A 15228-nucleotide genomic window follows, 5' to 3' on the forward strand; every position below is an offset into this window, starting at 1 on the left:
GATATTAAAAGATGTATTAAAACTAAAAATTTGTTGAAACCATAGGAACCATTTTTGAAACTTACTCATGTATTATGATTTGAAGTTATGAACACCTTAATTACATCAGATTATTATGTTTCATCGTACTGATACTTATAATGTTAAAATTACCTTGTAAGTTTGGTCTTTCGGGAGTCGATGACCAGCCTTTGAAAATAACTAAGATTTATCGGGTCATTTTTTAAGCCTTGTTGGAAATATTTGTCATTTAAAAATTAACCAAGTCTCCTTAGGATTGGTCTTAGTAAAAAAGAGTCAATTTAAGAACTTTGACAAAGTTTAACCGCAAGGATCTACAAACATAAACACAACTCACAGCGACACACCATTTCATATATAGATACTCACTTGCACACAACAATCAAATACACATTCAAACACACACACGCACAACTATATACACAGTCACATAAACATACACAACGATACACATATCCATACACAAATAATCCAGATTGGCAGACTGTTTCGTGTCGGATGGTTTATTTCAACGGATAGTATCTAGCTAGGTGTATAGTCGGACAATACGGCGGGCAAATAGTAAAGATACTTCTAAATTACAATGTTTATTCTAAAAAATAGAATTAATCAAATTTAAAAAAAACATGTTATTTACTGTGTCATATATCGTTCTTATTCTTTGTTTAAAAAATGGTTTCCAAACATAAAAAGTTAAATATTTTTTTTCAAATATTAGAGCATCACTTTGTTTTTTATACCTATATCAATTTTAAAAAATTAATATCAATATTTATAATTACCATCAACCAATAACAATAAATACTAAAAACAAATAGTTTAAGCACGTAAAAGATACCAATGATTTTGAGTATTTTTTTTGAAAAAGAAAATAATAACATATTTTATTTATCCATTCAAGAAGAAGAAAAATTAAATTCAAGGGCTGCTAGCTGTCAATGAAGAAAGAGTACAAGTTGGATTTGTTCAAGAAAGCATGGAGTCATATCTTTTAACGACTGAAAATAATTAACTAAAAGAGAAAACCTGCTGGGTGATGACAATTATAGTACATAGACACTACAATTAATGTAAAATACATGTGAAACTAAAGAAACTATAAATGACAGGGTGGGAACTAACAAATGGACTTTTTAACAACTACCAAGGGACTAATTTAGAGATGATTTTTCCTTTTGGAGTTAGAGTATTCAGAGCTAGAAGCCAACTTGACTACTTGATTCCAAAAAACAACCGATTCATGGAGATCGATATTGAGATGTCCAAACAAGGGAGGCGATGTATAGGGGTATTTTGGTCAAATATGCCCTATATGCAACAAAATATTGATGTCATAAGTGATACCACATCATCCATTGACAAGGGTATTTTGGTCCAATTTTCCATCAACTACAAGATCATGATTCCAAACCTCACATTGTTTCTACTTCCAATAAGCCAACTGTGTATTTTATAAACTTGGCTAAAATGAACATCGTAAAACATGCCATAAGTAACTGAAATATTTATTCAAATGCTTACAAGTTATTAAGTGCATTGCTCCTTTCACACATAAAACCATACCATGTGATAGAAAACAAAACAAAAATCAAAGTACATTACTCTTTCATGCAAAAAACCATACAGGTGACTAAAAACCAAAAAAAAATCTATTAACAAAAATGCTCCCTATATAAAGAAAGCATAAAAGGTCTGTTAAAAAAGCTAACATAAATGGCCCCTGTTTAATAAACTCCATAAATGATCTTAAAATGAAGATGTTATCATAGCAATCTTCATCGGATATCATCAATAACATATACTTGAAACTGCTGAGGAAGACAAAATTATGAAGAAACAAACCCCTTCTCAATCCTCTGTTAAAAGTGAGACAAACAATGAAAAAAGTTGTTCAATGAGAAGCATAAAAAGAAGAAAATATATAAAACTAAACTGTTAATAAGAATTATAAAAGGAAGAAAATCTACAAAACTAAACCTTTACAAACAAACTCATTGCCACCTTCTGGAAACACCTTTTTGGCCAATTGAACAGTTACTCAATCAAAAAATTACCTCAGTACTCGATGACTTTAGTTCTAGGAATAAAATGAAAAGCTTCACATCTCCTGTTCTTACTATCAACGCTCAATTTGAAAGTTTCTGTTCAAAAAGTATTTGTCAACAATTCCTGATTTTCTACATTCTATCAATAAAAACACTCCATATGTTCTGTATATTTGAAAATAATTTTAAAATCCCCAAAAAATGAAAAAAAAAGTGGAAGAGAAATATATACAAAGTGGGGAGGGGGACCAGGAAAACCGATTTAAGAGCTCTCCTGTGATAATCTTTTTGATTCATTTGACCTGGATGGTACAATGAAAACCAAGTTTAGAGAAAATCTAGGATTTATAACCAGAATGGGAAAGAGCAACACGATTATAGCAAAGAAGTTCGTGGTGATGGAGACGATGGTCGCTGTCGAAGTGACGATGTCTAAGGTTTTCACAGAAGAAGGCTTCTTTGTTGTTCACCTGCAAATTTTTGTATCAAACATGACAATAATAAGGGAGACTGTTATTACATGATTATGAATTATGAAAATGGGACCTATAGGCGTTAGAGATACACATATCTTGATGTTCATGTGTACCATGTACCGTTTAGGGTTTCTATTAGAGAGAAAGAGGGGGACTGTTGTGATGGTGCAATTGTGAGCGTAGAAATTTGTAGGTGGCCACTGTTGAATAGTGTTTAAGCGATGGTGCAGTTCTATTTACCTGTTATAATGGGAAGATGTTTCAAGGAATTCAAATGAGAATGCCAGGTGAAGAGACACAAGTGAACCTGTTTGGTAGCTTCCAAAGTCATCGAATACTATTACTTGCTGATGCTCCTTGGCCGGAGGTAGATTTCATTGCCATCTGCAACAAAAAAACCAAGTTAATATTAATCACATCAAGATTAAAAAACAATGTCATCGAGAAAAGTGGAAACGGGGGAGGGTTATATAAATGGGCGAAGAGTAACAAATGCATCGAGGGTCAATGAATCTCGCCTTCTTATCTTGACCTTTTCAAGCTGTTGACCGATTTAATTGGGCGACATTGTAGGAATATCAGTTTAATTTTGACCGATTCGCTTTCTAAAGTTGTTCAGATTTCATTCTCGTTGACCAAAGATTTCAATGCATAAAGTTGTTGTAAATGTTGTTTTAAGGGTGTACCTTTTAAAATTCAGTAAAACATGCTAAATGCTTATTAAGGTGTATATATATATATATATATATATATATATATATATATATATATATATATATATATATATAGGGTTAAGTTCAAATGAGAACACTATTTAATGTGAGAACGTGAGAACACTACTTTATGTTACTATTCTACTATGAATTTAATATGTATAGTATTGTAGTAATTATAATATGAATATATTCAATTTTATATTGCTATTCTACTATAAAATTTATATATATATATATATATATATATATATGTAGTAATTTAGTAAATTCTAATGTGAATGTTAAATATGTGATTGTTCATATATTCGGTGATGAATAATGTCATAAAGTTGTACATACAAACATTTAATGTGAATATTAATGTGTGATTGTTCGTATATTTGTTGATGAATAATGTCATATCGTTGTATATACAAAATTCATAGTAGAATAATAACATAAAGTAGTGTTCTCACATTAAATAGTGTTCTCAGAACTTAACCCTATATATATATATATATATATATATATATATATATATATATATATATATATATATATATATATATATATTCAATTTCTCAATTTCTTACCGTTAAAAAAAATAAAATTCCACCAATAGAAATGGGAGAGAGTGCGAAAGGGTCCCGGCGACCGGGGCGCTCCATCGGTCTAATAACCTAAAAAAACCGCTTTTTATTTTATTTTATTTTATTTATAAATTATGCAAGTTTTAAAGTTTAAACACATATATACTTCCCGCTATTATGCTCTCTTTTCAAATCCAACTGCGAATTGAATATTGTTTGTCAGACACCTCGCCAGTCGTCCCTGTTCATCAACTACGCACTTGATTGATTACATCCCCCATTGAGTACAAATTCTATGACTTCCCGTGCAGGTAAACAAAGATGCAAACCCTAATTTGTTAGTTGCATTTTATTACTAAAAGTGATGTAATTTAAACTTTTCTTAGGTGAAAAGAAAGTCGATCTCTGGTCACAGATCGCAGCAACTGAATCGGATAATGAACTTCAACAGCAGCAAACCGCCATTGTTTACAAACGCAAACAAACCCAAAATGAAAGCCTACCAACCACGTGAGTTGCTCATTTCTAGTTAATATAGTGATTTAGCAGACTCTGTACACTATTCGTCATCGTTTACATTTTATTTTCACAGTTTTACCTAAAAATTGTACCTTTCATAGTACCCTTTTAACAGATTAATGGAGTCGAGCTTGTTTCTTTAGAAATCGAACTGTTATTATAAATTTCGAAGCTAAGCATTTTAGGGTTTTAAGTTTTAACACTCAAAACTCAAATGTGGAAGCGGATAGCAGCAGTTTCTATCTTCAATGTCTGTATGTTTTTTTTAATGAAATAATTTACAAGCTTGTGTTTAACGACACTTGCTCCTCTCCAGGAAGCAGGTGAGTTCTATTCAGAAGAATCGGGTGAGTTTGGTTCCAGGGAAGAGGATCAGTTGGAATCGTTCTCTCTTCATCAGGTTTTACTCTAACTTATCAAGTGAATTTTATTCCATTCCAGTTGATAATAAAATACTAGTTTTAATGGATATATATATATATATATATATATATATATATATATATATATATATATATATGCACCCTTTGCCTTTACATTCAATTTTCAGAGGGAGGACAAGTATTGCTGTTGCTGCCTGTGTTGAATATGGACCTAAAAAGGAGAAGCATATAAGAAAACAGAAGCCTCCCCTTTCTAGAGTATGATTCTTTTACTTCTAACTTGGATTTCTTGCCCCCATAGCACAATTACCTAATTTACATCTCACATATTGCTTTTGGGATTGTTGGAAGAATAAGCTTTTTACAGAATCATGTGAACTTGTTCAGGCAAAAGGTGCACCACCTCAAAACTTTGATAAGGAGCGTGCATACTTTGAGGAGGTTGATGCATTTGAGTTGTTAGAGGAAAGTCCTTCACCTCAATGCAAGACTTGGGTTATGGGAAACAAAAATTATATTCCTCAATCATCACATATATCATCAGTTTTGAAAAAATGGTTACTTGCCCACAAGCCAGATCACAGTTGTGGACCCTCTACTTCACTTTCCAGGATCCTTGACACTCCTTTAGGGGATTCTATTCATGATGGAGTTTTGGATTTATCAAGCTTAAAAACTTCTTTAGAAACACTTTCTCAGGCCAACAAAGGTTTCAAGTCAAACCAAAATAAGATTGTGGGAAGTGATGTTCTTCAAAGTCATAATACCTCTTCCACAAAGAGAATTCAGGATTTGAGTGAAAATGATTCTGAAGAAATTGAATATGTGATTCGTAATCTCTCTCTATCATCCCAAAACTCTTTGATTGAGCAACAATGGGATCCATTATTAGCACTCTTAGCAGTTTGTGGACAGTCTTCTCCATCAACATTTTCGGATGTGTTATCTCAATATTGGTTGGTTTTCTTTTACAATTTACATATATATTATATTTTATATAAGTATATGTATTTAAAGAAAAAAGACACCATTTGACACATGGATCTTTTGTGAATGCAGTGATCTCCAAAGTATTGCAAAGGTAGGTGAAGGTACATATGGGGAAGTTTTTATTGCTGGTGGAACTGTTTGCAAAGTTGTTCCATTTGATGGAGACTCATTAGTGAATGGGGAAGTTCAAAAGGTACTTTTTTTTTTTTTTTTTTTAAACCTCTTAATCTTTCATCTAAAAAATGAACTTCAATGAGAAGCTGCTTGGATTGAATGGTAACAAATTATTATTGATGATGGGTGTTGGCTTTACTAATGGCTTGTGTTTTTATTTATTTATTTATTGTGGTATAGAAAGCTGAAGAATTGCTTGAGGAGGTTATGCTTTCACTGACCCTGAATCAATTAAGGGGACATGATAATCATATTCATAATGTTTGCCCTACATTCATACATACATTAGGGTAAGTATTCATTTTATTAGAGTTTCTCTATTTATATATTATACAGACGGTTTATATGTTCCTAGATCAACTTTTATAAACAGTATATAAGTTGATAACAAAATAATTGTTTAAAGAATTTTTTGTCCTCTTTTTGCAGTTTAAGGGTATGTACGGGTGCTTATGATGATGAGATGATAAGAGCATGGGTAGAATGGGACAAAAAGCATAATTCAGAGAATGATCATCCTTCAGAGTTTTCTGAAAAGCAGGTTGCAAATCATGATAATTCCATTTACTATTTTTTAATTTTTAATAATAGATTTTTAATTCTAACAAATTTATGCTTTGTCTCAGCGATTTGTTGTGTTTGTTCAAGAACATGGTGGACAGGATCTCGAGAGCTTTGTGCTTCTGAGTTTCAGTGAGGCACAAAGTTTGCTACTTCAAGTATGTTGCTACTTTCATATCTTCTCATTACAACATTCTACTTTTCTAGATTTCTTTATTGTAACATTTTCCTTTTATTTTTTCTTATTACACAATTATACTTTAAACTTAAATTTTATTATTGTTCTAATGGACAATTCATTATGTATCCAGGTTACTGTTGCTTTGGCAGTGGCAGAAGATGCATTTGAGTTTGAACACAGGGATTTGCACTGGTTAAGTATCCTTCATAATCATAATCATAATATATTTTTGGTTAATTTTTATTACCTGTTGAGCTTTTTGTAAACTGTTTGTTTATACATGTATATATATAGGGGGAATATTCTGTTGAGCCGAAAAGGTTGTAAAACATTGGAGTTCGTTCTTGATGGGAAGAAAATGCATGTCAAGACACATGGACTTGTGGCATCAATCATTGATTTTACACTTTCAAGGATCAATACTGGTAATGTTTTGAGGTTTTTTTTTTGACTTAATCAACTTAATGGGGGAAATGAGTCAAACGACTTAATTGAGTAAGCTATATATGGATATGCTTCTTTTGAATTAATGTAGAAAGAATGACTTGTTATTGAAAGTCATAAAAACCGACTTTTCCCATTAAGTTGCAACTTTTTATAAAGTTATGGATTTACTCCAAATGTTTGATTTGTTGCACAAATGGTCCCTAAAGCGTAGTTTTTTTTCTCATATGTCTTGCACACAAGGGCAATTTCGTCCTCACCCCCTCTCTGTGCCCATCTAATAGCAACATTCATTGTTGTCACATCACATGATTGTACTTAGATGGATATACGAGAGAGAGAAATATAAAAGGACAAAATTGACCTTGTGTACAAGGCATATTGACTGCACTTAACAAAGGCAGTTTTAAGTTTTAACACTGTATGTGTAATGTGTTAGGGACAAAACATGCAACAAAAATAAAGCTTTAGGGAGTTGGGACCATATCTGGATTATCATCCATAACTTTTGACATAGCACATGTACAAAAAGTTTTATAATTTTGTCATTTATAGATTTACCCTCATTCATTTCTTCATTCTGTTTCTGTGTCTTTTTTTAATACTTTTTGGATATCATTTATCTGGAAAACATTTTATCTAGACCACACAAAAAAATGGAATAAAAAAGAAACAGGGTTTAAGTAATTTTTTTTCTGAAATACAAAACAACAATTTTTGGTTTTCAGGTGAAGATATTTTATTTCTGGATCTATCATTGGACCCCGGACTCTTTGAAGGCCCGAAAGGAGATGAACAGGTAACGCAAACATAATTTATTGATATCTTCTAACAACTTAATCGTATTATTTGCATTTTTTTTTTATATTATATTATATTGTTATGTGCAGTCGGAAACTTATAGGAAAATGAAAGAAGCCACGGAAGATTGCTGGGAAGGAAGGTATGATAACTGGGAATCTAATAATTTTGAATAACTTTTGATATTTAGTAAGAGTGTGAAAGTATATATTTTACATTAAGGAAACTCTATAAAAAAGTTGAAATGCATACACGCTTCTCTTTCATCTTACAGTTTCCCAAAGACAAATGTGTTGTGGTTGCAATACCTGGTTGACGTTTTGCTGCGGAAAAAAGTTTATGTAAGTCCTGTTTATAACTACATTTGGGGTGTATTGACTGTGATTCATGTCAATAGACAAAATTCCAATTTTGTCCTATCCAAAAAGGTGAAACAAGGTTGGATTGGGACTTGGTGGTTGTTAAAAAGACTCAAATGCCCTGCTCATCCTCATCGTTAACAGACATCAAAACCTTTTTTTCTTTCTAATTATATATATATATATATATATATATATATATATATATATATATATATATATATATATTGCAATTTTTTTTGACAGGATCGAACATCTAAAGATACGAGAGAGTTGCGTTCTCTGAAAAAGCGGTTAAACAGTTACGAGTCGGCAAAAGAATCGATTGTTGATCCTTTCTTCAGTGAATTGATTGTTAATGAATAGTAGGAAATGATTGTGAAAGGTTCAAGTTATTTTCGACCTTTTTTTGGTTTCTAACTTTGAAAAGAATATCTAAGAAAGTGATTTGTTCATATGGCATCATGTGCATGTGTGTCACCTTATCTAAAAACCGGCAACTTTAGTGTGTACATTGTCGTTTTTCGCATCATCTTATCTTTCTTTTTCCTTTTTGTTTGTATAAAAAATGGATAATTATGTTTATACACTCACGGTTTTGGTGATTTAATCACTTTTAGTTACTATTTAATATGCAGTAATTGAAAGTGTTTTGTCAATTGACACAACATGGTTTATGATAAACAAACTTGAATATCGAGATTGAACGGCGTGAAAAACTTTTCTTGGCTAATATTTTGACCATCCATTCTCCATCAGATATTAACAAATCATAATTAAGAAGTCTAATGACAATTCGTGTTAGATTTGTTTGTTTTAGATGGTAAGAAATAAGAATTTTGAGGCACAAAATTAATTATACATTAAGGGTTATATTACGGTTGAAACAAGTTTTGGAACAATTGACTCTTGGTGTTGGTGGTACCATAGGCAGGAGCTATATGGGAAGTCGGGGTAGTCCGTGTTACCCCCTCAAATTTCGTTCACTAATATATATTTTTTTGGATTTTCTTTTAATAACGGTGCGACCCTTGGAACCAAACCCGTTTAACTCGAACCCGAAAAAAAAAATCATATTGTATATCATACGGTAAAAATATTGTGGTACCCCTGAACTTTTTTTCTGATTCCGCTGCCGGATGGTATCGGCAGGCACCTCCGTGGCAATCGTCACTGCACATTCCTCTTGACAGTCATTTGTTTAGCTTATAAAAGTATGAATTTCGCACCTTGTTAAGCATAAACTGGTACAGTTACAGGAGCCTAATGCTTGTGGTGCACAATTCTATATAGAATGTTTAAGGTTCAAATCTTACATGGCCAAAATATAATTAGTGCTATGTGATTGGTGATTTAACCCTACGTTATGGGCCTTAAGGTGAGGTTGTCCAAATGAGGTTGTTTTTTTTTTTTTTTTTTTTTTTTAATAAAAAAATTTAAGCATAAATCATCTCTTATGTATTTGCCTAGATCTCAATTACCTAAATACTTGATAAGACTAACATAGCTAATAAAAAGCTAGATAGTTTTTCCTTCTAAATAAGACCTTGTTTTTCTTGTTTATTTATTTATTTTTATTTATTTATTTATTTATTTTGTCATTTTTAACAATTTGACACTTTTAATAGCTTTACCGATAATCTTCGGTTTAGACGGCTTCTCAAAAAATCCTTAATTTTTTTCGAATAAACCTTTACATTTATATTCATTTTTTTTTCCGAATTAAACATCAACCTCTTTTTTTCTCCTAAACAAGACCTTGTACCTTTTTTTTTGTCATTTTTTACAATTTAACACTTTTAATAGGTTTATGGACAATCTTCGGCTTTAACAACTTTTCAAAAAACCCTCTACTTTTTTTTCTTGAAAAAAACCCCACATTTATTTTATATATATATGACAAAATTGCAAAAATGGTCATTGTGGTATGCATTGTTTTAGGGTTTTAATCCAAACCACAATTTTTTTGGATTGTTGGTCCTTTTGAGCTAGTTTCGTTGGGTTTTTGGTCCCTCTGAATAGTGAAATGACTGTAATGCCCATCTGAATAGTGAAATGACTGTAATGCCCATATGGGGTCCACCATCTCTCTCTCTCTCTCTCTCTCTCAAGTCAAAAAACCACCCGATCCATCTTCTTGCCCAAATAACCTCTGCTGGCAAACAAGGCCATTCTCAAGCGCCTGGTTTCACAAACCAAACAAAGTTCACCATCTCCTGCGTTGTATTCATCTTCGAGGTATGTTTCCTCGTTATCTCTATACCTTTCTCGTGGCAGAATTGTTAGATCAGAAAGAAACTTTCATGGGTTTGTTTCCAAAAACAGGGTTTATAAGTCGTTTATTGGCATGGGGTATTAAAACACCTCTATTCCTCCTATGATTTTGAGGAACATTATGGAAAAAAACACTGGTTGGTACACCCAATACACTCCCTACCAGGCTGAAATTGCACAGGGAAGGCTCGAATCCCTGCTCAATTTCCAAACCATGGTAACAGATCTTACTGGTTTACCCATGTCAAATGCTTCATTACTCGATGAAGGAGCAGCAGCTGCAGAAGCCATGGCGATGTGCAATAAATCTGGAAGAATAAGAAGAAAACATTCATCATTGCAAGCAATTGACACCCACCGCTTCTGTTCACTTGCCTCTTCCTCACAATGTTCTTAAATAAATGCACATGTCCTCTCAGAAACCACTCATTCACAAACTCCCATCGATCCAGATCCACTTTTCTAAATCCCTACATAAACATCGATCACAAATCAATCATAAACACATACACACAAAATAAATATGAACTAAACAGTATGTCAATTGCTTACGTAGGTATTGAGTTGGCGAATGAAACTGGAGAAATTACTGTGCTTAAAGTAAGCAGGTAAGAGGCGTTGTGAGAAAGCTAAAGAGTCAACGATGATGAAGCTGTTGTTGGAGTTTCCCCACCGGATTAGATCATCTGAAGAAGAATCTTTGACGTCGACACCTTTCTGATGAACGAGAGATAGAGAAGACGAAGAATGTGGATTTCGTTTTTGGAGGATTAGGTAACGACAAGGGCTGATTTCGTTTTTGGAGAGAGAGAGAGAGAGAGAGAGAGGGTGGACCCCATATTTTTAATTAATAAAACATTAAATTAAATAGAAAAAACAAAAAAAAAAATACCAGAAGGACATTACAGTCATTTCACTATTCAGAGGGACCAAAAACCCAATGAAACTAGCTCAAAAGGACCACCAATCCAAAAAAGTCGTGATTTGGACTAAAACCCCAAAAAATGCATACCACAGGGACCATTTTGCAATTTTCTCTCTCTCTCTCTCTCTCTCTCTATATATATATATATATATATATATATATATATAATGGAATCTAATTTCAGCTTTCAAGTTTTCCTAATAAGAAACATTTTTTTTATTTTAAAAGTGATTTGATCCATAATAATGCTTTTATATTCATTTGAGACCCAATTTTTGTTTCTTTCTAAACAAGTTTTATTATTTTGGCTCAGAATTATCATGTTGGTTTTGTTGTTCATTATAGCGTTTTAATGGTTTTCTACATTAGAATTTGAAGAAAACATTTAAATTGTTCAAAACAAAGATAAAGGCTATAATATCCAATTCTTATTGACAAAATGCATATTAAAATCTATTTGCACTGTGCTCGAAGAATGTAGCATGTGAGAAACAATGATCTAAGTTGGCTTAGTATCTTAGGTTGTTTTAAAAATCAAACAGAATCACAACTTTCACACATCAATCTATATGGAATCTAATATAAGCTTCATGTTTTCCTCGTTATAAACATTGTTAAGCCAGATTAGACAATTGTTCTTCGCCTGCTACAAACTTTGAACATACTGTAAATAGATTTTTGATATAAATTTTGCCAACAACAATTCAATACAACATCCTTCTATTGGTTTTGAAAAAAAATCAACGTTTACTTAGATTTCAACGTTACAAAGGTATCAAAACCCCATAAACAAGAATACTAAGAAAAACATAAGAATTATCAGTGAAAACGAATTGGTTAAATGTGAGGGTTTTTTACGGGAAAAATATTTGAGGTTTTTTTCCGAAAAAGAAAATGCAAGAGATTTTCTTAAAAGCTTGTCTAAAACTAAAAAGATTACTTGTAAATATGCTAAACGGGTCAAATAAAAAAAACAAGATTTAAAAAAAAATTAAAATTTAATGTGAAAAAACTTAATGATATTTTATAATATCAACCCTAAAAAGCTTATTTCTTTATCATTTAATAATGTAATTTCCTCGTCTCCTTCTCTTGTTAGCAAATTAGACTCTTAGTTTGATTAACATCGATTTTTTTAATTTGTGGGGGGGGGGGGGATTTTAATAGAAACTAGCATGACACTTGAAAGAGTACGTTACAACGTTACAACAAAATAGAAGCTAAATATTTGAATTATAGAGCCAAGAAGTCCATACCAACTTAGCTCTGCTACACATCGTGGAAATCCAAAAAAAACCCTATCAACCACCTCATAAAAACAAAGATTTCCTAGATAAAACCATTCCAAACATAATGAAATTATGAAAATTCCATAGACACAAAAAAGAAGTGAATACCACAGCCTCAAAAGCCTTCCTTTTCCCACCCATTAATGTCAGTGTATCCAACCAAGAAACTATAGTTTGCATGGAAATTGTATCAAGAATTGTGAGACGCCACCAAATAACAATATGTCTCCATAACTCTATGAGCTCACAACATGTGAACATATGATTTACCGTCTCGACTCAATGAAAACAACTACGACACAAGATCGAGTCCACCTCAATACCCATATACAATAATCTTTCTCTAGTAGGAATAGAAAAAAACAACAAACACCATGTAACGCCAAGTTTCATGTATGTTTCTTTTAAGTAAATTAATATGTTGGATGCTGGATTTCTGGTGGCCACGGCGTGGTGATGGAGTCCCATGGCGTGACCAAGGCTAAATTTTTGTGGCTCTAAGCTAGCGCCAAGACGTGGGCAAGACCAAAGTTTCGTGGGCTCTACAACTTGCAAGATGATCATTGGTGGGTTAAACTTGTTTTATGTTATTCAAAATAATCAAGTCTTTCGTTGTCTAAATCTTATGTTTTTGAAACTATGTTTTGAATAAAAACCCAACAATTTGTTTGGTTAGATTTTTTGATTTTTGGAAATCTTAGTTTTTGGAGAATATTAACTTGGTTTTGTATAAAAAAACAAGTTCAAACATATTTTCTATGACAACTTTATAATTGTTATTTTTTATGTGACAAAAGTTTCATGCATCTTTTGTTATTTAAAGTTGTCTTAGAAAAACAAAGGTTGTTTAATGTGTATGTTCATATGTATGATGTGCATAAACTAGCCAAGAACCATTATGTTTGTTGTATTTGGTGTTTTTATTATAAAAATGGTTGTAATAATTTATTTATTCATATGGTATGTAATAAATTAAATATATTAGTTTTCTTGGTTTATTTTTGTAAATAATAGATTAGTTGTGAGAAATAATTTATTTGTACAAAATGTAACAAGAAATGAAATTGGTGCCATTTTTTGAAGACCAAAGAGAAATTTTCGAGTTTAAGAGCATGCTGAAAGTTAGTGACAGTTTCTGAAAAGTGTCACTAATGTTGTTTCTTAAGGGCTTTTGTACTTTTAGCGACAGTTGATGAACTATTGCTTTCAAGAAGCTTTTCTAAACTTTTGCAAGCAATGTGTGTTTTCTCAAGTGGGAGCTTCTACAATAACATTACAAGAAGATTTTGTGGTCCCTTAAAATGTCCCTTTAGGATTGGACTTGGCATTTTTTGTGTTGGCTCACAAAAAATGTCATTAGTGATGGGTTTTAGGTAAAAAAAATAAACTAGAAAACAATTCCTAAGTTCACATGCAACCTACTTTGGATCTATGTTTTAACTATTGAACATATAACTTTGAATTGCAAAACAAGAACCCTAGAGGAGAGAGGCTATTTTTGAAATTAACAAACTAGGGTTTTAGAATTACATACCTTTCAATTGTTATAGCAAACAATTGTTAATCCTCTTGAACTTGATCTTCTTGGAAGCCTAGCACCATAAATGTAATGTCTCTAATGGAGTCACACCCAAAAGCTAGCAAGAAGGAAACTTGAAGGAGAGAGAGTAGGGTATGCAAAAATCGGCCCTAGGGTTTCACAAGGGAAGGAGTGGCCGAATTTAGGAGCTGGGAGGCTCCTTATATTGCCAAGGGATCTAGGGTTTAGGGAAAACCCTAATACTCCTTTGCTTGGGGCCTAAGCTAATCCAAAGGCCTTGCCCCTTGGACGAAATCCTTAGGGTTTTCCCTATAGATTTCGTCCACCTCCTTCCAAGGAGGTTCTGGAGCCTTCCACTCAACTATTTGATAATTACAAACTAGTCCCTGCACTTTATAATTAATACAATTAACCCCAAAATTAATTCTAATTAATTTCTGGCTAACTATTAATTAAACCTTATGATTTCTAATTAATATATTAATCTTTTAACATATTAATAAATTATTTATATTAATTTATTAATCTTATAATAAATCAATATCTCTCCTTTCATAATTTCCTTGTCCAGTTGCTAGGTTTGAGGGCAACCCAAAAGGACTGTGCTGCTATCAATTCAAGTATATACCAATTATAGTTATGGGCTTAGACACCTAATCCAACAGTCTCCCACTTGGATAAGTCTGTAACTATAATTGCTAGTATGACTTCTAAATTTGACCAGCAAATTGTAGCTTCCAAAAGCTGTTGCTGAACTCTGACCCAGTCAGTTACGTGTCCTTAGATAAGTGATCATATAATCCTTCGTTCTGCAAGATATCCCCAGACATAAGACATGGAATGTAATCAATCTCTTTGTCCAGAATCTCTGTTTCCCGATTTCTGATTTGTGATGATGTAGGACTTCTAATTGAACACATCAATTTAGTCCTGGCTGGGCCCAACACATAAGTCAACACCA

General features: G+C 32.4%; 1 protein-coding gene across 1 annotated transcript; it reads left to right on the forward strand.

The window, feature by feature from the left end:
* Positions 1-4026: 4026 nt before the first annotated feature.
* HASPIN (Protein kinase superfamily protein) lies at positions 4027-8696 on the forward strand. Its single transcript, XM_079070275.1, has 15 exons — positions 4027-4138; positions 4214-4337; positions 4663-4746; positions 4897-4987; positions 5117-5685; positions 5789-5912; positions 6074-6183; positions 6323-6434; positions 6520-6612; positions 6766-6827; positions 6930-7060; positions 7808-7878; positions 7970-8022; positions 8155-8221; positions 8486-8696. The coding sequence occupies exons 1-15, from the start codon at positions 4123-4125 to the stop codon at positions 8603-8605; spliced, it is 1827 nt and encodes a 608-aa protein (XP_078926401.1). The 5' UTR covers positions 4027-4122; the 3' UTR covers positions 8606-8696.
* Positions 8697-15228: the final 6532 nt, after the last annotated feature.

This window comes from Lactuca virosa, chromosome 9 (assembly GCF_052849685.1).
Source record: "Lactuca virosa cultivar CGN04683 chromosome 9, Lactuca_virosa_CGN04683_v6, whole genome shotgun sequence".
NCBI lineage: Eukaryota > Viridiplantae > Streptophyta > Magnoliopsida > Asterales > Asteraceae > Lactuca > Lactuca virosa.

Coding starts and splice junctions, on each gene's coding strand:
- HASPIN (XM_079070275.1), top strand. Junction 4,338..4,662: donor AATGAAAGCCTACCAACCAC/GTGAGTTGCTCA, acceptor GCTCCTCTCCAG/GAAGCAGGTGAGTTCTATTC. Junction 4,747..4,896: donor AATCGTTCTCTCTTCATCAG/GTTTTACTCTAA, acceptor TTCAATTTTCAG/AGGGAGGACAAGTATTGCTG.